General features: G+C 49.6%; 1 protein-coding gene across 2 annotated transcripts in view; it reads right to left on the reverse strand.

Moving 5' to 3' along the window:
• The window catches only part of TGFA (transforming growth factor alpha), a 102,802-nt gene that overhangs the window by 5,619 nt on the left and 71,668 nt on the right, over positions 1-25,515 (reverse strand). The window contains exons 3-4 of one of the 2 annotated variants that reach the window (XM_057309315.1): positions 14,108-14,225; positions 2,679-2,828 (exon numbers count right to left, since the gene is read on the reverse strand). In XM_057309315.1, coding sequence (XP_057165298.1) covers positions 2,679-2,828; positions 14,108-14,225 — 268 coding nt within the window. Of the gene's footprint in view, positions 1-2,678; positions 2,829-14,107; positions 14,229-25,515 lie in introns of both variants that reach the window. The other variant, XM_057309314.1, reaches the window with a different exon arrangement.

Genomic DNA, 25,515 nt, shown 5'->3' on the forward strand with positions numbered 1-25,515 from the left:
CTGGCTAGTGCCTTTGGGCTCTAAACCAGCTTCCCCGTGGAGGCCTCTGGAAGGCTGGCCGCACACAGCAGGGGGCTGAGTGCCTTGCGGTGTGGTGGCTTTTGGGGCAGATGCTGGCCCCCCGCAACAAAAGCACCTGTTGGGCCCTCAAGTACCGGCTCTGTGAGCACAGCTCCTGGCTTGTGGGGCAACCTGGCCGCCTACCCCGATGCTTTCTCCACAACACAGCAGGTGGGGAAGTCCACCAATGTAGCAATGGCCTCAGAACTGCTGTCAGAGCTGGGACAAAGCAGCCACTGCGGGCTGGCAGGGCTGTGAGGGTTTGGGGAGGGGAAGCATCCCTCAGTACTGCCAGCGGCAAAGCAGGGAACGTGGATGGGCTGAGTGGACCCATGGGAAGAATGGAAGAACAAGTCACGAATCTCCATGCCCTTGAATCTTTCCGTGGACTACCATTCTCTAGCTGTGGCAAACCCAACCTCTTGGCGAACCCGTGTTACCCGGAGCCCTGAAGCATCAAGGTCACGAGTGCTCCTGCCTCTCTCTGTGGGCAGGAAGAGACGGTGTGCAGAGTTCGCATGAAAAAAGAACCAAGGAACCCAAAAGAGAGGCAGAGAAGAAAGCACTGAGGAAGACACTGATTACGTAACTCTTAGAGCTGTTTCCCATGGGATACCATGGACTTGTTTCTACCCGTTTTACCCTTGACACGTGTCTAATCCATGCGTCCACACACTGGGGCTGGGCAGGGTCTTCTGGTAGACAAGAGCCAGAAACAAATGAGAAAACAAGCCTGTTGCTGGACTTCCCTCTAGGAGCCTGGTGGCATTTCATGATCCCCACCCCAGCCCCTCTCTCTTGGCACTGTCTTGGGAAGGCTACCAGGGCCCCCAAATCTTTGGGCAGCAGAGCTGAGAAGGAGCCTGAGACCTTCCTGCCCAATACACTTCCGTCCTGGGTGGCCAGAGCAGTCTGTCTCCACACGGTGCCCTCCGGAGTTGCAGAGTCCAAGATCTGGAGGGATCTAGAGGACCTGATTCCAGATCCATCATCAGAGACTGCTCTTCTGCAGTTGGCTAGCAGGGGGCTTATTAATGTCACTTCCTAGCAAGGAGCATCCCAGGGCTGTGAAACCAAGGCCTCCAGGTCGACTGGCATGGGATAAGCTGGTCCCAACCAACTCTGCCACTCAGGAGGGCCCTGTGCTCAGGCAGCCAGCAACTTGGTTAGGGTAAGCACTTAGTCTCTGGCTCAGGGATTCTGGACTTGGTCTCTAGCAAGGGTGGGCTGGGAAAAGACAGAGGGGAGGTGGGACTGGCTGCCTCCCTGGGAATGAGAGAGGCCATCCAGGCATCTAGATTGTCCCTGTCTCCAGAGAATCTGGCAAGATTAGCTTTTAAATCCCTCTGGAGGCGTTCGCAGGGGCACCCAGTTCTTGCTCCTGAGGCTCTGGGGCCCTCCTGGCCACAGAAACAGAGGACTATGGATGTGATGGGTGAGCACACACAACCAGACGGCCGTGAGAACTGCCCTCATGCGCGGCAGAGCCTGGGCTATGTTCCAGCCCGAACAGGGCTGCCTGTCCACCACCTTCTCCAAGACAGGTGGGAGTGGAACACACACTGCTTGAAGAGGAAGGGAAGGCCAGCTCAGTTCAACCTCATCCCTCACCACTTCACACTGGCTTGGGCCAGGAGGAGTGAAACTACGGCCACCGTCAACAGGGTGGGGCTCTAAGGGGCACTCCATCCGTTGCCAGAACCAGAGGTGTGTATGTTGCCCCAACAGCAACAAACCAATAAACAAACAGGACAGAGACTCATAATTATCTGTCCAAACTCCAGACCACCTCAGAGGGCTACCGTCTGGCTTCCTTCATTGACACACAGCTGCTTCCTCCAGCCTTTGCCAGAACGGCCCATCCACTACCGTCTCTATCGTGAGTTAGTCTACACTGCGCTGACTGGGAGCCTCTAGCTCTTCTGTGAATTCCTTATGTGTAGCCAAGTAGGTATAAATTCTCAGAGGGCTTACTCTGTGAATTAGATGTCTCTCGATATTTCCAGGGACTACATCTGGCCAGGTGCTGTGAAGAGACACTAGGGCGTCTCCCTCTGTGGAGCAGTCCAGTCAGGAGATATGGGCAAGCAAATAAGTCCAAGAAAAGGGTCTCTATTGGTCTAGGGCTCAGGAAGGCTTTCTGGAAGATGCAAGATGTGTTTTGGAAGAGGAGGAGGGACAGAGAAGTGGAGAAAGGGGGAAGGGCTGCCATTAGCCCATCCAAATAGCAACCGAGACCTTTTTGGGATTTGCAAAGTGCCTTCGGCAGAGAGGAAACACTTCTGCCACTTGGCAAAGGAAGGTGGGAGCCACTGCGAGTTCACCTGGGAATACCTGCCCGTCCCCATCATAACTCCGAAGGCTCCAAACCCAACAGTGGGGAGAGAGCGTGCCCCTTTGCTTCTCCACTGGCTTCCAACAGCATACAGACCCACTGTTGGGGACCCTCCCAGGATGCGTTCCCTTGACACGGTGTGGCTTTACCAAAGTTCCTCTCGGGTTTGCTGACACCACTCAGACACCACAACACTAAAGCACGCCGAGGTGGCCCTGTCTTCAGGGCATGCTGCAGATGGCCCTGGGAGGGGGACCTGGCCTTAGGGGCGGCACATACTTACTGTATCAGCACACACGCGATGATGAGGACGGCCAGGGCCACGATGGAGACCACCACCAAGGCGGTGATGGCCTGCTTCTTCTGGCTGGCAGCCACCACGGCCAGGAGGTCGGCATGCTCACAGCGCGCGCCCACGTACCCAGAATGGCAGCTGCGGAAGAAAGGACCGTCAGCATGCTCTGCTGACAGAGGTCTCGTTCCCCCAACCCCCGCAGGGAAGGCTGGGCCAGAGCGACCCAAAGCTCTAGGAAAAGCCCCAGGGGGCCCCTCCAGCCTCCGCGACTGGAGGCAAAGGTGTCCGCAGACTCGCTCCTGCTTCCCTGCACGGGCACCTGTTGCTTGGAGCGTGAGGCACCACTGATCAGCCCGCTCGTGGGAGGAAGCCCTCCACTACTATCGTTACCGCGTCAGATGCTGAGGATAAAGGAGGCAGCAAATGTGTCGAGGACACCAAGTTCATTTTGGCAGTTCATAAAAATCCAGGTTATTTTAAAACTATTCAGAATTGGATGATGAGAGAAAGAAAACACGCTAAACCAGTGGGAGACACGGGCTGTGGTTCGCTTTTTTATGGTCTTCATCAAATTTAATTAGCCCTGCGAGCATTTACGGGGGGGGGGGGGGCTCAGTGCACAGGGTAGTGAAGTAGGGGCCAGTGCCACCATCTGGTAAATGCAGGGCCTGGGAAGCCACCGCTCTGCTTCTCATTTCCAACAACACCTGGCCTCGTTCCACTGGAAGATCAGTAAGGGCACGGAAGAGGTCACGCCCTTGAACGTGCCTGTGACCTTAAAGGTCACTACCTACACCAAGGTGATGTCACTGGTATTACTAATATCCAAAGGCTCTTCAGTAATGGCCTCCTCCTGTGTGCGGAAGGCTGATGCTGCTCACCCCCAGCCCCTCCTGGCGCCGCCACCAGGGGTTCTTGTACGACGTTCCTCAGGACTGGTTCCAGCCATAAGGAAGGGATGGTCATTTTCTGATGCAGGCATTTCTCCCCCTCCAACCATATGAGTCTGCTCAACGGAAGACACTGCACTTATGCACGGGTCCCTTTGGCCGGGTGACTTTGTCATTGCAAAGAAAATGTTTGACCACCACTGTCTTCCCAGGTGGGGAAGCTTCCCTCCCACAGGGACTTCCGCAAGAGCGGCCTTGCATCAAACATCACACGTTGGATTTAAAGTTTTGTTTTTTTCCCCCAAGACGGGTCGACAACTAAATTTTTTTTTTTTAGGAGTCTACCTTTTGATGGAATAGCCAGTCTGTCACCTTCACATTTAGATTAAAAGGCCTTTGAAGAGGGGCGCCTGGGTGGCGCAGCAGTTGAGCGTCTGCCTTCGGCTCAGGGAGTGATCCCAGCATTATGGGATCGAGCCCCACATCAGGCTCCTCTGCTAGGAGCCTGCTTCTTCCTCTCCCACTCCCCCTGCTTGTGCTCCCTCTCTCACTGGCTGTCTCTATCTCTGTCAAATAAATAAATAAAATCTTAAAAAAAAAAAAAGGCCTTTGAAGAACAAGGAGAAATAAGAGGGGATTAAGGGTCCTGGTTGCCTGCTATTGTGCCAGGGGCATTACATCTGTGGTTCCCCTAAACCTGTACTACTGGGCCGCCAGACCCTAGAGGCCAGAGGGAGACTTGGGGCCACGCGATAAACACGGTCGATTTTTCTGGAGCATAGGTTTTGCTCAATGTTAACAAAAATTTAATCACTTTAATGTTAAAGGAACAGGTACGGTGTGGTTTAAGATTTGTGACAAACAGGAGATGATGCAAAACTTGCTGCTTAAGGCTTCACCCTGGGATACCAGAGCTTACAAGCTTCACGGAAGTCTTTCACGGAGCTCTTTATCCCATAGCCCACTTGTTATATACTTAAAGGTGTTTTTTAGTTTGAATTCAGGCCCTTGCTTTTCTGTTAACGGTTACTGTACATTTGACCTACGTTTTGCCTTTTAATCCTTGCACAGAAAAGTCATTTGCCTGTGCCACCGTGCTAGAAGAGAGGGACATTCACACCCAGGTCTGCTCAGCCCGGAGTCTGCGTTCCTGCAGAGCCCAGTGCCCGCGCAGCTTCCTCCCCAGGCAGTGCAGTGACGGTCTGGGCGCCCGTTGGTGAAAGGTCCAGGCTGCAGAAGGGGAAGCACTCCCATTTCTGAAACGTTCCTACTCTGCTCTGCACACCCTGGGATAGAAGGGTTCTAACACCTCCCCAACCACTTGGTTCTGGGAAACTTATGGATTAACCTATCAACACTGGGGACTCCAAAAAATCCCATTTAAACAAAAGAGTGGCATCCAAGCGCTAATTACAACACATACCATTTATTGCTAAGCTCCCATATCAATCGATCTCTTTTATTGCCAACAATCACAAATCATGTGAGGTCAGGGCTGCTATTTACCTTCTTTATAGATGAGGAAACGGGGCTGGGGGGCTTCTGGGTTTAAAAACTAACGATCTCAACCAGAAAGGCTGCCTTTCTAGGGTAATGCAGATTGGTATGGGAGATACTCTGGGGTAGTGATTTCATGACAAGCTCACAAACCTCACTGCAAGAAGACAGACAGATTGCTCACTGCCCCATAAAGAGGTGTCCTTGCTGTGGGTGTGGCAAGTTGCCAAGGTTCCCCCAAACAGTGCCATCTTAACTAAGAGAGATAACCCTCTGGGCTGGGTCACCTTCTGCTGACTTTCCGTATTCTCCTTCCAGAAGAACACTCCCCATTTGTGTGCTGGCCCTTCACAACCAGCCTGGCCTCAAAACTGTCCCTGGCAGGGGTTCTAGCCCATTGGGAAAGTCTTCATATCAACAAGAATGTCTCTGTCACCTACTGTCACAGCTGTAAATACTCACATCTCAGGCTCCCTGAATTAGGGAGCCCAACGTGCTTGTGAACAAACGCTTGCCCCACGGGGCACACGGTTGCTGCCTCACAGGGGCGACTCCAGGTCACGGGCTAGGTGAGCTCTGAGGACACCGGATCTCTGCCCCAAGCAGCCCAACTATAACTGGGAGACAGAATAACCCATGGTCCAGATCCCTGGGCTTTTCCCAAGATCAAAATCTCTCTGAAAATGGGTGTTTTGAAGAAAAGGCCAAAGGACTTCTGATGAAGCCAGAGTTGAGAGCCACCATGAAGGTTTTACTAGTGACATCCACTTTGGCTGCCCCCTGGAACTGCCTGGGGAACTTGAAACATCCTGATGTCCAGGCCACACCCTGGACCAACGACATCAAAATCTCTGGGAGTCAGGCCTGTCATGAGTGTTTTTAAAGCTCCCAGATGATTCCCCTGGGCAGCCAAACTTGAGAGTCACAATTCAGACTCTTTGGCCTTGGGGTGGACGGAGGTCCTTTCTCCTCCCCAACCATCTGTGATAGTGGGGATGCTTCCCAGTTGCTTTTTTATGAGGTGGGGGAAAAGAAAAGGTTTGGTGACATAACTTTTCTTTAAAAAAAAAAACAAAACTTCCCAAGCTTCTACTGACATTAGACTTAATTATGCTGATTATATGAGGTACAAATCACATAAGGAGGGTAAGAGTCACCTCACCTGGCTGCAAATGAATCAGGCTTGACTCAGCGGCTGTCCTCTCCTTTCCCTCAGGTAGGCCCTGGTTCCCACCTGACTGCACAGTGGAATCACCTGGGACGATGTGGAAAATGACAGGGCCAAGGTCACACCCGCAGAGATGCTCATGCGATTGGACTAGGCACCCAGGTGATTCTACTCTGCATCCAGGCCCGAGAACCACTGAGGCAGAACCATCGTCTAGGTACACAGAGTCAAGAACCAACAATTCAAAACCTGCCACGTCCCCTTCTCCTTTCTCCTTCCCTCCCTCTCTCTGGGCATGTCCCCCAGGTGGCGGCTGTAAAAATGGGCCCCCTCATATCAGGCGCAGGAGGAATGGGAGATGCTACGCCCGTTTCACAAAGGAATCTGAACGGAACTGGAGTTGTGTTATCACAAGGGGGAATGGAATATGTGTCAGGAATGAACATTTTCTTACATCATCTGACCAATTTCATCTGTCTGCAGTGGCTTTTACCAAGACCCTGGAATGCTGTTTTGTCTTCAAAATTCTGAACTGAGGCTCTGGAATTCCATTCAGCTATTTCTTCCAAAGAAGAACCAAAAAGAAAGAAGTGTACAAGGAAGAAAGGTGTAGCACGGAAGGGAAAAGGAGGCCGGCGGAGCCGCAACAGGAGCCATCGTGGCTGGAGATGAAGGCGTGAGCTCCGGCCAGGTGGCTCCCCCAGGCCTCTCCATTTTTGTTACTCAGTCAAGACCGCTTTGCTGCTTTTCGTAGGAGTGCACTGTGGCTGTAGGCCTCTCCATTTGAACAAGAAGAATGAAATTACCCACAATGTGCCTTTCTCTCTCTCTCCTCTGCCCTCCAGTCCGGTAGACTTGCTCCATTTTCCCTGTAAGTCCCCGTTTGAGCCCTTTTCCAATTTCCAAGAAATATGGTAATGCATATAGGGCTATATGCTCTTCAACGTTTTTTTCTTAAAAAACTTCTCCAACTGGAAAAGGGTTGTTTCTAAGCAAATTGGAAAGTACGTAAATTATAATAAAGCAGAAAGAAAAAATCAGCTCACACTCTTGCCAACCCCACTTCCCCCAATGGCAAATTGACATGTTTCTCTCTTTAAACTATTTCTATCTGGTTTTTGACATATATATATATATTACAGTTTTGCATCAATATCTCATTTCACATTTCCTCATGATGTTACTATGTCATTAGAAAATTGCCAGGTCACTTAACATGTCGTCCAGTAATACATGTACACAGTTTGTTTCACCAAACCCTTACCATTTAGGTTGTACCCAGTTTTGATATCATAAATGCTGTCAGGTGGTCACCTTAATGTACACAGCCTTGTTTGCATTTGAGATTATTTCGTCAGGATATGGTCCCACGAGAGGGCACAACATGGACAAATTGTCATGGGTTCAAATCTCATTCCTCACTTCATGCCTGTGTGACCCTCGGCAAATTACTTAACCTCTCTGTGCCACTGGTTCTGCATCTTTCAAACATGACAGTAAAACTTACAGAGCTGTTATGAGAACTGAGTTCATGTCTCGTGAAGTGTCTGACCCGAGTGCAGCGTAAGTGTTAAAAATGTAAATAAAAGGATGGGAGCATTTTTAAGGCTCTTGAGAGACGTTGTCTTTATAAACAATGACGTATTCTCTGGCAGGAGGCTAGTCCTCTCTGAGCCAAGTCTTTTGGCACAGGTCCCAAGATATGGGCTTCAACATGAGGGCCAAGGACTGAATTGATTAAGGACCCAGGACCATGGTTTTAGATATATATTTACACGAACCGGCCTTTAACACGGAGAACTTGCACAGGGCTGGGGTAGGAGTGGGTCTGAGCACAAGGACACCTGTCCTGGGCTTACATACTACTGGCCTTTTAAGAAGTGGATTCGCCAAGTCCTGTAGCCTCTCCACTTCGAGGCCTGCGGAGGAGGGAGGGGTACAGGCTTCCTCTCTGCAGCTCTGATCCCGGGGCCTCACGGACAGCCATGGGTTTGGTGGTCTACCCGACTTCCACTCCTCCCTTCGGCAGGGCCTTCCAATACCCTCCAGCCATGGCGATGGTCACCGTGTCTGGTAACCGAGCCCTCCTGCTCTGTGGGGAACGGGCTTGAATGTTCTCCAGTGCTATCTCACAGAACTGTTACGATGGTGGAAACAGTCCTATACCTGTGCTGTCCCACAGCGTAGCCACTAGCCACCTGGAGCTGCTGAGTACTGGCACTGTAGCAGGTGAGCCCTGGAAGCTAAACGTTAATGAGTTCATGTAACTGGCCCTGTGTGTCTAGTGGCTCTCATCTTGGACGGCAGCAGTGCTGCATGCATTATGGCGCCTGGGTCCTAACAATCCTGTGAAATATTAATATCCCCATTTATGGGGCTAAGCCATTGTTTGAGAGACTCAGGTCTGTCTGACCTCCAAATCCATTCACTGCTATGTTATCCTGCCTGGTGCACGGCCCTGAGTGTCTGCTTCCAGGGTGGGCGAAAGAATGCACTTTCTCCAGACATATGGATGGAATAATGTCATAACCTTTTTTTTTTTTTTAAAGATTTTTATTTATTTATTTGACAGAGATAGAGACAGCCAGCGAGAGAGGGAACACAAGCAGGGGGAGTAGGAGAGGAAGAAGCAGGCTCATAGTGGAGGAGACCGATGTGGGGCTTGATCCCATAACGCCGGGATCACGCCCTGAGCCGAAGGCAGACGCCCAACCGCTGTGCCACCCAGGCGCCCCAACTTTTTTTTTTTTAAAGTAAGCTCCAGGGACACCTGTGTGGCTTAGTCGGTTAAGCATCTGCCTTCGGCTCAGATCATGATCTCAGGGTCCTGGGATCAAGTCCCGCATTAGGCTCCTTGCTCAGCGGGGAGACTACTTCTCCCTCTGCCAGCCATTCCCCCTGCTTGCGCTGACAAATAAATAAAGAAAAATCTTAAAAAAAAAAAAAAAAGTAAGCTCTATGCCCAACATGGGGGTTGAACTCATGATCCCGAGATCAAGAGTCCCATGCTCTACCAACTAAGTCAGCCTGGCGCCCCAATGTCATAACTTTTTTTTTTTTTTTTCAAATTCTAGTTCTATTTTCTTTTTTTCTCTTTTCTTTTTATTTAATGATTTTTTATTATATTATGTTAGTCACCATACAGTACATCCCCGGTTTTCGATGTAAAGCTCGATGATTCATTACTTGCGTATAACCCCCAGTGCACCATGCAATACGTGCCCTCCTTACTACCCATCACCGGTCTATCCCATTCCCCCACCCCCCTCCCCTCTGAGGCCCTCAGTTTGTTTCTCAGAGTCCATAGTCTCTCATGCTTCATTCCCCCTTCTGATTACCCCCCCTTTCTTTCCAATGTTATAACTTAACCCCGCTACCCCACCATCCGCCTACTGCTAGGATGACAGAAGATCTACCGAAAGTGGCTCGAGCCCCAAACTGCTCCCTATCTTGATCTCTTGGGACATCCTCAGTCACATCGCAGCTTGCTGGTGGATGACAGACTCTTCTCTTTGGATGTTTGACTCTGTTCAGATCCCACTAGAACGCACCGTGGCCAGGGCCATGTGAAATGTTTTCCTTGGCTCAGCAATTTGTTTTCACACTTTGCTGTGGGGAAGTTAAGTCAGGGAGTTCAGTCACTGAAGAGCATTTTGGGCAGGTGAGAAACTTCAAACTGGTTGCCACCGGCTGATGACACTGGAACTCTTAAAATATGTCACCTGGGTGTCTTCCTTTCACTGTTTCCCTTTGTTTGAAGGCTTCTGCAGGCAGCAGATGAGCAGCCTGCTGAATCTGCCTCAGGGGGAAATGGTGTGCAAGTCCTAGCCTTGCATTTCTATGGCTTTACTGTATTTGGAAATCCCTTTCCCATTGTTTCTGATGTAGCTGGGTTTTAGCGCTGATTTATTAAAGGAAGACACAAAATACCATCTAGGAGTTCAACTGAATGTTTAAGGATTTTGTTCATTACCTTTGGCTATTTCTAACTAGTTATATTTGTTTTCACTTTTTTTCTTTACCTCGTATTTTAGTGTGAGATGTCATTTTAGATTCTCTAGAAACCTAAAGACCGTTGTTCTTATTTAAAAAAAAACAAGCTTAAGCGTGACAGTATTTTAGAAAGAACTCCCTCTTTTTAGACTATCATCTTGGGTCACTGTGGGGTTTTCTTTATAAGGCCATGACATATATGGCCTTACCTCAAGGTATGTTGGTTTTATTGACCAGAATGTGTGTGTCAGCAACCCAAAGTCGGGCCGGTTCATACATGAGTGAGAACAGAATGTTCTGCTTTCTCTGCACGGACTCAGAGTTTCTGGTCTAGTGGGAATTAATGAATTATCACACTCTTCTAGGTACTGTAATTACAAAGGGTGTAAGGTGTGGTCCTGTCTTCACCAAGCTTACCAGCTCACATGGCAGAAGGGAGCAAAGTGGGCTGGCGTGAGGCGAGTAGAAGCGGCAACGGATGGTCAGGCCGACATCCGCTTCAGCGTTGGGGAGCAGTGGGGAGAGGTGGAAATGAGGACCAGAGAGGGCAAGCCCTGTCTGGGGATGGTGGGGCAGGCGCACCTGTATTCTAGCCAAATGGCACATTTGGGAGTTCAGGCCTGATCTGATGCTGCCATCGGTCTGTTCATTCGATAGGGCTGGGCCTCCAGGTGGAGAGTGAAACATGACTTCTAAAATGCTGACAAACTAATTAAAACTACCAAAGAACAAAGCAGACCATCATGTTCTGCCCCACAGAAAACATCCGTGGCCTGAATACCACCCCCCGGGCTGCCAAGCTCCATGGGAGAAACGGAGAGAAAGAGGGGGTAACTGCTTGCATGGCTGGGCACCCCACAAACAGACAGCCCTTCCAGACCACAAGGATGGCCCAGCTGTTTCCTGAGATCCCGCACTCAGCCTGCGGAAAGGACCTTAAGACTCTGTGGTCAGGGCAAAGAACTTGGGAATGACCTAGATGTTTCTCTCTACATGCAGGGGGAGGATGCCAACACCCTTCTTGGAAAGGAAACAGCTTAGTGATTTGAGATGTTAAAAAGCAAAATTCAACTGAGTAAATTTTAAGATCAAATTGGCTTTATTCGGTGATTTATGAATGGGCTGTATCCCATCTAGCAGGTAGAAAGGAGTTCCGAGGAGCTGTACAAGATGGGAGACTTGTATAAGCAGAAGGGGGCAGGGACAGGGAAAGAGTAGATGACCTCATCTTTCTTTGGGGGACAGAAGGGGTCTATCAGGCGGACCACCTCACTAGAGCTGATCAGAGAAATTCCAGACTGATTGGCTAAGCATATTTCTGGGGCAGGTTGAAACTGCAGTTGGGTTAGGTATTACGTTTTGGTTTGGTGATATGGGCTTAGCACAAGTGACTCCATTTTGGACCCGTTGTCTCTTTTTTTAACAGAGGAAAACTTTTTAGGGCTGAGACAGAGTGCCCTCCGGGGCAATAGCTGAGAACATGGGTTTGGGAGTTGGAATCCATCAGACTAAATCCTAAGCTCTGCCATTTACTAGCTCTGGGACTCCAGGCAAATTGCTTCCGTGAGCCGGCTCAGTTTTCTCATTTATACAAGAGCAAGAATTCCCACTTGAAAAGGGAGTTGTAAGGACTCTATGAGTCACTATATATAGAGTGCTAGGAGCCAGGTCTGGCACATAACTACAGCTTTTATTGAAAGCTTATTATTAATAGCAGTATCCATAATGTGAATGGGGGGGGGACGGTTAGTCATCCTGATTATGAAAATGCAATGGTGTCTAAGCGTGATGGACAATTAGCTTGCTGAGCCAAGAGCAGGGCTTGGGATCCAGAGTGAAGAGAACAAGAAAGCACCTGCCCCCGCTACTTTCAGAAGGCTTCCACCAGCTGATGGGGGTCTCAGCCACAGATGAGGATACTGCTTTGGCCCATCTGATGATCCAGGCTTGGGGCTATTGACTCTCACAAAGTTTATACCAGCCCCTGATCTGCAAGCACCGGAGGAAGAAAAACTAAGCTGAAATCTGGTCAGAACTTGGCAAAGACTTGCCCTCTTTCTCCAAAGACGATTCTTCCAACCCATAGCTGGGTGCACTGAGCACTGCTGGAGGGGTGAATGCCTTCTGCCTGCCCCACTGAACCCCGGGCCACAGGCAAAACTTCTCTTCTGACCATCATCATCATTGTGCTTTGCATTTACGGGGCAGGGAGGGCTCAAACTCTGCAGACCCGACCTGGGGGCCTCACACGGTCCTCCGGTCAGGAAGAAGGCAGCCAGCACACTTTCCCAGGTGAGGCTTGAAGCCACCCAAGGGGCCTGCCCACATTCACACATCTGCCCCTCGGGAAGAGGAAAGCCCGGCCCACCGCTTTTTCTGCGCAAGCTCTCCAGAGCCACAGTATCTTTTGGGCTAATGCATCGGACACCTTAGCACCGTGGTTTAAGCATTCAGCTTCAGGAGCTAGACCGTCGATGTTTGACTGTTCTGCTCTGCGACCTGGGCACGAGCTCTCAGTGCCTAACTTGTGGGGTCATAAGGAGGATTAGCAAAAGAGCATGCCTGGAATGGTGTCTGGCATGAAGCAACAAAAGTTCAATAAATGCTAGCTTTTGTTGCCATTTTAGTATCACTGAATGCAACTATGAAGTTGGACCCTATGGCATTGCTACCTTTCCACCAGTCGTGACCTATAGAAATGGCAAATTCATATAGATGGCTGGTTTTAATTGGGGGTGGAGGGCGGATTTTGTTTCCTCCCACCCCCCAGGGGACATTTGGCAATCTGGAGACATTCTGATGGTCACCACCATAATGTGGTGCTCCCGACACCTCGTGGGTGGAGCCCAGGGCTGTCAATAACGTCCCTCAATGTGCAGCAAAGGATTACCCAGCCCCGAAGGTCAACAGTGCCGAGCTTGAGCCCGGGGCCACCTAAGAGTATTCCACGATGGACAGATTCATTTTCTTAAAACATCCCTTCCCCAAACCGACATGGCTCCTGCTGCCTGGAGAATAAAGGCTCATTTCCAAGAGGCTCCGGCCTCCAATTTGTCTCCAATCTTGTCTCCTCCTGCTGCAGCCGCAACAGGTAGCCTGTAACAGCAGGTCCTCTGACGCTCCAGGCCTGAAATAACCTCTCTACTCTCCCCACTAGGCAAACCCTAACACCTGCTCTGGGGAGCTTTCCTCAAGGGCCTTTCTTCCCCAGGCTGGCTGACCCTGGCAATCCCGGGTGGCTCTTAACTCATGTGACTCCCGGGTCCCATTCCTAGAGATGATGAGTCAGTGGGTTGGGTGGGGCTCGGCTATACTTTCAGCAGCAGCCCCAGGGGGCTCGTGCTCGGCCTGGCGTGTAAACCACTGCGCTCTGGCATGCATCTTGATTTCCAAGCTGTTCTTTGTTCTGTTACGGCTTATGTACACTACCGTTCACGCGCACTTCCAGCTTATTTTATTAGCTGTGCCGTAAAGATGCTGGAGGGCAGAGACCTCTTTTTGGAGATGCTGGCTACTCAGGGATCCAGCCCAACACCTTGCCCTCCAGAAATTCTAATGAGTGAAATACACTTGAATCCAGGACTTTTCAGACTTTGTAATAACCCAGGAGTGACCCGAGGTGCTTGTGAAAAATGCAGACCCCCCAGGCTCCAAGCCCCAGGGGTTCTGCCTCAGTAGCTTTGGGCTGGGGCCCTGGAACCTGGATTTTCACCAGCTGGGTCTGAAGCAGATGTCCCTCAGCCTGCTGTTCTGACCCTCCTTGTCCAGCTTCCGGGGTCTTGGGCATGGCTCGTGGAGGTAAATGTTCTTGTAACTGGTTGCAGGGACACCCCCAGCCCCAGAATCCCAGGACACCAGGGAACACTTACACGCACGCTGGCTTGTCTTCCTGCACCAAAAACCTGCAGGTTCCATGGAAGCAGAACTGACTGTGGGAATCTGGGCAGTCATTAAAATGGGACACCACAGCTGCGGCCACAGGCGGGTCTGCTGGGGGAGAGAAAAGACATTTGGCTCAGACCCACAGCTTACCAAGACACACCCACAGGCCCCCAACGATCAAGGAGCAGGGGTGCCCTCCTGGCCAGGATTTCTGGTTCCTCCCCACCTGTCATCTGCAGCGCTCCCTCACTTTCTAACAGGCATTCCAGGACCAGACACACTCGCATCACGTGCTTTCTAGCAGGGCTGTATTATGTACTTACCTCGGTCAAAAACAAAATTGTCTCCCCAAAAGATTCAGTGTAATTCAAAGATACCAGGGCAACTTTAGCTACCAGGGCATATAAAGCCTATTCCCCGCGCGGCCCGATTTCACTTTTGCAAAGCGACAGTGATCATTTTTTTGAGAGAGTCTTCACAAAACTCTGTTTTAAAGGCAAGAAACCAGCTCCAGAGTACTAAATGGCCATTAAATTGATGCTGAGGAAGAACAGCTCATGATGCAGAAAGATGCACATGATACGTTATTGTAAGTGAAACTGGTACATTTTCCATTTGGTCTGGATCGTATGGTTCTATTGAAATAAACAGAAATTTAGATACAAAGAAGTCTGGGAAAGCTAGACATAAAAATGGTAGCAAGATACTCTCTGGGGACAGGAGGATTAGGAACGATCCTGCCATGAAGATGACGTAAAGCCCAGAAGTCCATCCAGGAGCAGCATACACAGTACCGGGAAAGCCGGGAGCGGCGGGAAGGGCAGCAGAGTCTGGGGAAGAGACGGGTCCCCCTCACAGCCTTGGCACCGGTCACTCACAAGAGCCGGGGGTGTCACCAAACCTCTCTGGGTTTTCCTTCCTTGGCTTTCAGACGGGAATGAAAACAGCCATTCGGGAGCACCATATGCAGCAACACATGAAAAGACCCGCTGACCAGCCCCCAGGGCATCACTTCGGATTTATTTTAATAGACTCCAACAGCCTTGTTTTGTCCAAATAACACTTGAGACCCGGTAGGTATCTATTTCCAGATGGCATGATAGATATAGTTTCCATGCTTTTTCAAAAGGTCTTCTTATGCTTGTGTTTTGGAGAGTGTGTCTTTCTCACTTTTTTCTTTCTTTCTTTCTTTCTTTTCTTTCTTTTTTTTTTTTTTTTTTGGAAAAAAGTATGCTCTTAGAGCTCTTAGTCTTTGAGAAAAAGAAGACCATTTCTTATTGTGGGGTTTTAGGCTATCACTAAATATTAAACTCACTTTCCACTCATGAATTGCTTCTAGAAGTGTCATATTTGGAAATCCCGAAATTCCAGTGGAAAAGCTGGAGGCTGAAAATTCAACAGATTCTCTGATGCAGAAGGTGAGAGACTATTTAGTGGCCATGAGCCCGGGCTTAAGACGCAGCGAGACAGGGATCAGTCTGAATCCTGCCTCTGCCACTATTTGAACTTCTCTAGCCTGCAATTACCTTTAGAAGATGGGGAGTCCCCCCGCCTCCTGGCTGGCTCTGAGGGCTGAACGAGGCAAGAGTTGTCCAGTACTGTACTCACACTGTCTGGTACACACCACTCGGCTGTTAGTTCTTCCATCCCTGACAATCCCAAGACGCTAATGAATCCCCACGTGTCATAAGACCGTTATAGTACATAATCTCTCCCTCCCACCCTAACTTCAGTGTAGTGTAACAAAAAATCCGAGTGTCCTTATATACTCTCCCACGTGAGGACAGGCAGAGACACCCACAGCCAGGTGGAGATGCCGGGCCGAAGCTGCCGGCCAGCCTTGCCCCCACTGTGGCAGGTCACTGTCCCCAGCAGCCCCCAGGACATGTGGTCCCACGGTCTCAGTGGGTAACAGCAGGCCTGCAAGTCCCAGGCCTGGGTGCCTGATGAGGGGCTGGCTCGCTTGCTGATCGTGGATACCGGGATGTTGGGGCGGGATGGGTCTGCTGCAGTTCACCTAACTGGCTTCTCTGTGTTCATTAACCTTGCTGAGGAGCAAATGCAGAGAGATTAGGGGCTGAAGACTAGTGGATCTAATTTGATTCAGACCCTGAAAAAGGCTTTTGATAAGCTCCACAAAAGGCCATTTAGACCACTACCTCCAAGTGGCTAGTGGGAGTCCCTTGTCAGGGTTCAGAGTTGGGCATCTCCAGTGTCTGTGGACCGGCAACTTTACCCCCCTGGAGCTCATTGGAAAGCCAATCTCACTGGCCCCACCCACCTTGGACCTACTGAATTAGGCTCTTTGGGCTGGCACCCAAGATCCTGTGTGACAAGCTCTCCAGGTGATTTTTTCTTAAAGTCAGGTTTATGGAGATAGAACTGATGCAGTGTACCCGGGCCTCCAGGTGATTCTGATGCGCACTGATGGGGAGACCCAGGCTCGTGTTACACACGAGACGCATTGTTTAGAGACAAAAGACCTCTCCGAAAAGCAACACAACAGGGGTCTTGAAAGGGACCCTTTTTGGAGCTGGTCCTCTGCCAGCTCTTCACAATCCAGGTGACTCTCAGGTCTGCAATCTGCTGACATTCTTTGAGGTCAAGTGTCAGGTCACTCGACACACACTAGAACAACAACTCTGGATCTGTCCTCTGGGAACGCTACTCTCCAAAACGGATGGGTAAGGGGCAGACTCAACGCCATGGTCTCAGCCTGTATTTACGGATAATCTGCCTCATCTCATAAAGGACTCAAGGAGTCTTTACAAAAATAGGTCTCATCAAAAGGGGATGCAAATGGGAAAGACGTGTGAGAGAGACAGAGGCAGAGAAGAGGACGGAGCGGGGAGAGAGGAACAAAGGGAGAGAGACGGGCAGTGCGAAAGGGAAGGCGAGATCAGGGCAAAGAAGAATAAGGATGGGGGAAAGAGCAAAGAAGCTGGGTGTCAGGCTCGTATACGCAGACACACATCAGGAAGTCACACTATGTGGCAAATGGAGCCCCACGCCTCCGAGCGCAGCCTACGCAAGGCTGCACGTGGGCCCTTAGATGGAAATGCACTTGTTCGGCACGCGCGGGGCAGGCTCGGCTTGGTCCAGGTCTACAGTCACAGAGCAACTCTTCTTCTATGGCTGCTTCTGAAGGGCACTTTACGTGTTACGGTGGACAATATCCTCCTCGATTTCCTGGTGACGATGCAGAAGCATCCTCCAGTGTAAACCTTCTGTGTATCACCCAGCTCACTAAGAAGCCCGAGAGCCCAGGCAATGAGGACGGTCCCTGCCATGGTCACGGGGACGGCAGCCGACGCACGTCAGAGACCAGCATGAGCACAGGCATCTGATGTAGAACTCGGGCTCTGTAATCCCACCTGCCTGATTCAGCCCGAGGCACTGACGTGCCAGGGTTGCTCGATGCCAGTCGACGATCATATCACGAAAACACTGTTTTATTTTTAAAAGCTTCTTCCTGATCACAAAAGCAATACATCGCTGTAGAAACCTTTTGTAAATGCCAATGTAAAACTAAAGAAAAGCTCCTTAGAGTATAAAGAATAAAAACACCACTTAGAGAGAATTACGTAAGTACATACTGCACACATGCACTCATGTAAACTTACTGCTTCCTTCTGTTACCGGCATTGTCCCCCCTTGATAGAATCACAAACACCTGAAAAGCAAGCCCTTTGTTCAAGCATTGGCACAGGGGGAAGTCCTGGCCCGTGACCCCAAGAAGCTCCCCGTGGGTCATGTGCAGGGCGGGTCCTGTTTCCAGCGGCACACCTGGCAGCGTTGGGGGGACGTGATCTGCACTTGAGAAGTGGATGGGAAGGAGGGAACCAGACAGCGGTCCCAGCGGGGAGGCACCCTGTGGCTCTGTGCTCTCCCTGTGCCACCTCAGTGCGAGGCAGCTGCAGAATGAGGGCAGGCAGTGGGCACGCTGTCCCCTAGAGCTGCCGCACGGGCTCACGGGCTCAGGTGCCCATGAACCCCATGTGAAGGGCGAAGCAGCCCGCAAGCGCGGGACAGTGACTGCTCTTGTTCTAGGGCTTTTAAAGATGTGTGCCTCAGACACCACGAGAATCAGCAGAGAAAACCCCAACGCTGCAGCATGGTCAGGCCAGACAGACAAGACCACTCCTGCTCACGTTCTCAGCAGCTTCCCCAAGGTTCCGGAGCAAAGGGAATCTGGGGAAGGTCGGGAGGGGGAGCGGAGGGGTTCCCACTTTCTGCGTGTCTGCTATGTCCCGGGTGCTGTTCCAGTATCACCTCTCAGATCCAGGCAGGGCAGGCAGTCACGCCAGGTGGAGGATTTGCTCAGTAACTCTGATCAAAATGAGCTTTACAAGGAAACCCCCAAATTCCCAGCTTTGTCCCAGAGAATGAGTCTCTCTTTTCCCCTTCCTCCTTATCTCTCTCTCTCCCCCCCAGTCTTTCTTTACCTTCCTCTACTCTCTCACCCTCTCACCTCATAATTTGTTTTTCTCTTCTTTCAGAAAACCCAAGGATATATCAAGTGGAGGAAGGAAAGGCCTAGATACTTAAAATGGAAAAAACCTCTTACACAGGAAAGGAAGGCAGTGAAGGCCAACAGGCAACTCCAGGGAGGGCCCCCCAGAAGTCGAGGCGGAGGGGACAGACAGCTGGCTGTGCTCCCAGGGCTCTGGACCCTGCATATGTCTTCTCCAGGCCCCAACCCGAGTCTGATTAGTCCTCAGGGCTGATTGGAAAACTAAATGCTCCTGTTTTCAGAACACACCTCCTACCGAGCCCGCCCACAGCTGGGATTTCAAAGCTGTTCAGCTCCTGTTGCTCTGAAATTTACGAGAGCCCTCTCTGACATTGTGAAGCAAACTGACAGACATCTCGCAGACACCACTGTCTCCAGGGAGGCTGTGAAAGCTTTGCCCAGAGACCACGGACCCACTTATAGGGCCCGGAGCCCAGCTCCACTCATGGGAAAAGGGTCTGGAATAGCAATCAAGGGGCATGAAAACCAGGGATTCGATTCATAGGAGGGGTGTCTCCAGCCCGGAAGGGTCAGGGAGGCAGCCATCTGGACAGTTCCCCGAGGAGCAGCATCCACACCACCAAGTGCAAACACCCCCTTTTCAGAGCAGCCCTAATTGGACGTTCTGGGATGGTTGGGGGAGCCGGCCGAAGTGGCGGCTCCTTGCTCTCTTCTCCAGATGTCCGAGGTTGCGCACACGTTTGCCCGTTGCAAAGCTTACGTCATTTATAGCCATTTCATCACTTCCTCAAATATCGTGGCTAACTTTGTGACAATTTAATAACGACGCCTGGCTTTTTAGTTGGAACTTTCAGCCAAGGTTTTTGACCTGGGACTAAATATTTTCTCTTCAGACACTACAATGGCAAAACCAACTAAAGCTTCTGGAATGTCTAGGAGCAAAGGCGGTAGATGACTTTAATGAAGATGGGAGTGAGCAAGCCGCCCCTGGTGAAGCCGGGGGACGGCACGCAGCAGAGACCTGCACTCTGATGCTCCCCGGGGCCGGGGTCCCCATCCCACCCCAGCACCGTGCTCAGTTCTGGGGTGGAGGAGGTTTGCTTCGGGCCACCCTCAGGCCCATCCGACAGGGCTGGCCTTCCAAGCTCACGTGAGGCAGCGCACGAACCTACAGAATCAGCCAGCACGGGAAGGAAAGGCTGGCGCAGAGGCCGGCGTGCAGGGCGGCAGAAGTGCTAAGCCAGGGCTCAGAGAAGTCAGGGGTACAGCACGCAGATGCGCCAGATACAGAGGGCAGAGCAGAGACTCTGGCCCTTGGGGGTTGAGGGGTGAGAGCAAGAACTCTCAGAAGACTTGCGGGTGATCCTCAGGGCGAAGAGCGTGGTCCGTATTGAGTGTGGCGACGCCGCAGACCTCGACCTCACGGAGGAATGCCCCATGAAGAAAGACGACGAGGATGGGCAGTTCCTGAGGCTGTGCGCGTGGGCAGATCAGGGGGCAGCTCTGAAATGAGCAGGGGGAATGAGCAGAGCACAGACAGCAACCCCAGTCACACTTCCGGGAGGAGGACAACACCCCTCACTCCCTGGGGCTCCTGACCAGGGAGCGGTTCTGGGGATGGATGCGTAGGATGAGATCAATACCACCATCCAACTCGTTCGCTATTAAAGCTAAGAACGGCGAATACTTTCAAAATCACAGATAAAGCAATTTGAAAACAGTTTGGCTTCAGAGCTTCAGTTTGGCTTAAGAGAGAAGGGACATTCACTTTACTCAAGCAATGAAAGGAAAAAGTTACTTTCACTAGTGCTGCGGTTCCTCCCGCGATCCACTTGAGGAGGGGACCGTGTGGGGGTGGGCTAGGGAAGGCAGTGCCATTTTGGACTATCATCCCCGCCCCCAAGACTGTCAACTTCCTGAGAGTAACTCCTATATGTAAATGATACATATTTTTCCTGTAACACAATCCCTGAACACAGATTTACTAATTCTTCAGCAATCTTTCCCAACAGTCTCGTTTTGACCCAATTTGGCCTTCTTAAACTGGCTTTAGACCCTACCCACCCCTCCGCCTCCACTCAAGGGCTCGGGTACCACATCATCTCGTTAAATCTCCAGCCGCCCTTGGGGTAAGCATTGCTAGTCCCTGTTTAGTTCAGGTAACCTTGTCAATGGACACATAGTTACGACGTGTTAGAAAGTACTAGAATTGTAATTTTATCTGCATTCTTTATGATTTGAAGAGAATTCGGAGCTGTAGAACACAAGGATAGTCTTCAAGTCCAGGAAGAACTTTGGGAAGGCACACAGTCTAAGTCCACAAATCACGTGGCAGTGAGGAAGAGCGCTTCGCTTGCTAGGCCGCTTCTAGTAATCAGAAAGGAGCACTCTGGGGAGAAACAAGAGGAAGCATTACTTTGTTTCAGGGAGAAGTGGGGAAACTTCACATATGGAACTTATTTCCACAAGAAGCAGCGGCTGGGAAGCATAAATGCAAAAAAGATTTCTATACGTCCATGGACGGTGGTTAACTGAGGGGAAGCTGGAAGTGGGGTGGGAGCTGACTCACAGGATGGTACGAAGCCCCCTCACAATGTACACCCCCAACACAGCCCCAACCTCTGGGCTACGTGGTGCTCACGCCCAAAAGACCGGGAGCTTCTGGCTCAGAGCAGAGTTAAAATGGACCCTTGAATTGCTTTTGCAGCTTTAAACAAGATGCTGATGTGTCTGTGTGTGTGTGTTGGGGGGTGGAATTGCTAAGGGAACACTTAAGCTAATTCAATTCCCTCTGATCATTACTCTCTTTGGGTAAAACCCAACGGGAGCATCAGATGTGATGGAACTGCATTCACAGAAAGTATGAATAAAGAAGCTGATGACATATTTTCTTTCTTTTTTTTTTTTTTTAAAGATTTTATTTATTTATTCGACAGAGATAGAGACAGCCAGCGAGAGAGGGAACACAAGCAGGGGGAGTGGGAGAGGAAGAAGCAGGCTCATAGTGGAAGAGCCTGATGTGGGGCTCGATCCCAGAACGCCGGGATCACGCCCTGAGCCGAAGGCAGACGCTTAACCGCTGTGCCACCCAGGCGCCCCTGATGACATATTTTCTACTTTCCCACAAAGACACTGGGTTTTAATAACACAATGTGTGTGTGTGTGTGTGTGTGTGTGTGTGTGTGTGTGTGTGTGTGTACGTGTGATGGGAAAACAGATACACATTCAGAGAGAAAGTCATGGGTGGTATGTGGCCCCAGTGGGGTTCATCCTGTTTGTGCTTATTCCGAAGACAGAACTTGCCTCACCTTTTCCTGGTCCAACAGAGAGAAGAGAACAGACAACATGAACACAGAAGTGACTTGCTGGGTTCATATCCCACCTGAAGTACCTGGGCTCAGGTACAGTTTTGAACCCAGTGTGGATTTGCTGAGGTTAGATTATGACGATGTTAATGATGGTGATGACTCATTATTAATGGCAGCTACTGTTAATAAACGGTCTACTAACTGCAAGCACTATTGCCCAGCATTGTATCCAGAGAATTCCATTGAATCCTCACAAAAATCCTGTGAGGTAGTCATTCCCATCTCAGTCTTATTGATGAGGAAAATGAAGCCGAGGGAGGTAAAGCTTGTTCAGTGCTGCTAAGTTAGTGAATGGTAGAGCTGAATCCAGAACTCATGGTGGGCTGTCTCTAAAGCTCTTGCTCTTTCTAGTACACCATACTGTCACTTCAGAGGGCATGTGTGTGTGTGTGTGATAGAGAGAGAGAGAGAGACAGACAGACAGACAGAGACAGAGAGAGACAGAGCCAGAGACAGAGCCAGAGACAGAGAGGAGGGAAAATATGAATAAGTTGAGGGTTAAGAAATCCTTAAGGGCCCCTTCTGTAGTTAAGACAACTCCTCCATTCGAAGGATAAACAAATCAGGAATTACCATGAAACATGAAATCCTCAGGACAATTTTAGAAGTAAAAGAGCTAAGAGTCCCAAGGCGAAATGGTTTTAATTAGCAAAGAGGCTTTAAGAATCTAAAATACAATCTCAGCGTAGTCATGTGAATTACAGGCTAAAACCAGAGTCTGCATACTCCTCTAATGACGTCCAGCATACATATTTCAACTTGGCCTCTGACTTGCACTCAGCCCCACCAGTAACACTACCTCCTTCCCCAAAGGGCATGAGGAAGGGAGAGGCATGTGTGAGATGCCCCAAGTAGTCCCCAAACTGCATTCTAGTTCCATTATGGATTAAAAAAAAGATGGGAATAGAAGGGGAATACACCTGACCCAGAAGATAACCCCTCCCACTGAGGAGCTCTTCCTCCTCACCACCCCGTTTCTTCAGCCCCCAGCTTGCTCCTTCTCTCCCTACCTTGGCCTTAGTAATTTTAAGCAAAAAACCAATTAAGAAAATTGCAGGTCATGATTTTGCTTTGAAGACTGAAAACCAAACCTCCCCTCTCTCTTATTATTTAATAATTTGATTTCAAAGAGACAGATCATTCCTTTCTTTCATATCTTCAAACCAGAAAGCCCCTTATTCTAATTACATCCTCTTGGGTGTCAACCAGCATTTGAAACTTCATTTCAAATTTCCATTTACAAAGTAAACAAGGATATCTATGTTTGGCTCTCATCAGTCGGCTTTGAACCAAAACGTGAATGGCTCTGGGAACTACAGCTGAGTCCTGCTGGATGGGGAATTCTGTTTCGGCTTTGTTGAAGGAACAGCCCCGTTGGAGCCCAGGGCTACCTGGCTTTACAGTCTGTGTCTCTCTGTTCTCCTCTTTATTAATATCAAAATTGTTAGGTAAAGTGGTTGGCAGGAAACCCTCAATCCACCCTTAGGAAAAAAATGCTTCCTCTTGTTGAGTCTTTGAACCATAATCGCTTCAAACCTTCCGCACTGAGTACATGTAACACTACTGGGATGATTGTTTTTCTAGAACATTCTATTCCCTCAGAACTTTTGACAGATGCCTTTTTCATTTAGTCTGCAGATGCAGTCTGGTAGATGAAGAATACTCTTCATTTTAATGAGGAAATTAAGGCAACCAGAGGTTAAATTGAAGGCAAAGCTCAACAGCCTTAAAAACACAGATGTGAATTTGTGGCTGGGAATCTGTCCCATGACAAAAATGTGACTCTTCTTTTTTCATCTGGGTGTTACAGTGATGATTTGTGATTGCCCTTAGATAAAAGCCCTTCAAGATTATATTCCAGAGGGAAGACACCTACATTTTAAAAGAGGGGTGGGATTTATGGCAATCATCTTTTTTATAATTTCCCAAATTTTATAAAATAAACATTTGAGTTTGAAAATAAACATTATTTAAAATCAAAGCCCTATGGGGCATCTGGGGGGCTCAGTCGGTTAAGCATCTGCCTTTGGCTCGGATCAGGATCCCAGGGTCCTAGGATGGAGCCCAGGGAGACTGCTTCTCCCTCTCCCTTTACCACTCCCCCTGCTTGTGCTCTCTTACTCTCTGTGAAATAAAATCTTAAAAAATAAAATAAAATCAAAGCCCTACATCCAACGCTATAAAGATAATTAAAATTTAAACTTTTTTATTGCTTTGCTCACAGGAGTGTAGTGTTATAGGAGACTGGCCTTAAGGAATCTAGATTGGAATCTGCGTAAGATAAATCACGTTACTGTCTCATGTTTTATCATTAAAAGTGGATAAGGTGGAAGGAGACACAAGATAAACATTTAGGGAAGATGGAGGATGCTCAGATGAAGGATATCTAGTAAAGGTTGAGTTCAGGCTTGGCCTCTAGGCATAGAAACCTTAAATGCCTCTACCATAAACAACGAACCCCAGAAAGAACATGGCCTGGGTGATCCACTCCATTTCCAACCCTACACCTATATCTTTTTTGTTGTTGTCGCTGTTTCACTTAAAAGCCAACAGCAGTGAAACTATTCTATGAAGGAGGCAGGAGATGGAAGAAAGAAAAATATACAGAGCAGAGATTCCCATGAGTTTTCCCAAAACCATGTTCCTTTCTCTGCTGGGCACAGCGACTGCCTTTCCCAGGCTCTCTTTGTAGGCAGGTGTGACCATGCACGTGAGCAGAAGTCATGTGTGCTCCTCCCAGGTTTGGTCCATAAAAACTTCTGAGATCTTTTTCTTTCCTTAGCTGATGGTGAAATGGAGAGAGTTCTTCCAAGGGCATGGCGGAGGGATGAACCACAAGGTGGAAATAGCCTGGGTCCTTGACTAACTGCATGGAAAGAAGTCTGCAAGGCCAGGAACACCTGCACAGACTTTGACGTAAGCAGGAAATAAATAGCACTCAGGGCTTATCTGTTATGGCAGGGAGTGTTACTCTCAAGTCTGCACAGTGTCTGGGGGTTTCTGCACAGTGTCTGGGGGTTTCTGATGAGGGAGATATCCTCATAATAAATCATATCCTTTTCTCCCTTTCTCCCATTGTCTCTTCTGGGAACCTCACTCAAACACCAACATGTCTCATACTCAGAATCTGAAGTCAATCTGGCCCTGATGGGAAGCCTCCACTTTGAATCCCTTGCTCTTCAGCTGAAAGTAGGTCCTGTCCGTCCTCCAGCCTGGAGGGGTCACCCTCACAGATCTCTGAAAGGGTGGTAATAGTCTTTTGGGGGCTAGGAGCGACCCATCCTGGCTCTGAATGTTTATGAGATCAGCATTTGTAACTGAACAAAGCATGGATGGAGCAAAGGTTGCTTCTTCAAGGCGAAGTCTGAGAACGAAACAAAATATAGGACAGGGCTGCCACAATCAACATCAGGCAGGACCCAGCTGTTTGGACTGAAATGACACTGCTGATGTCAATTTCCTGGGATATCAAAGCGCTTTAGACAAAAATCACCAAGGCAGGCTAGCACTGTAACTACTGCAAGTTCAGTCTTTGTGAGACAGAAGGCGTAAG

The sequence above is a fragment of the Ursus arctos genome, unplaced genomic scaffold (genome assembly GCF_023065955.2).
Source record: "Ursus arctos isolate Adak ecotype North America unplaced genomic scaffold, UrsArc2.0 scaffold_8, whole genome shotgun sequence".
Classification (NCBI taxonomy): Eukaryota; Metazoa; Chordata; class Mammalia; order Carnivora; family Ursidae; genus Ursus; species Ursus arctos.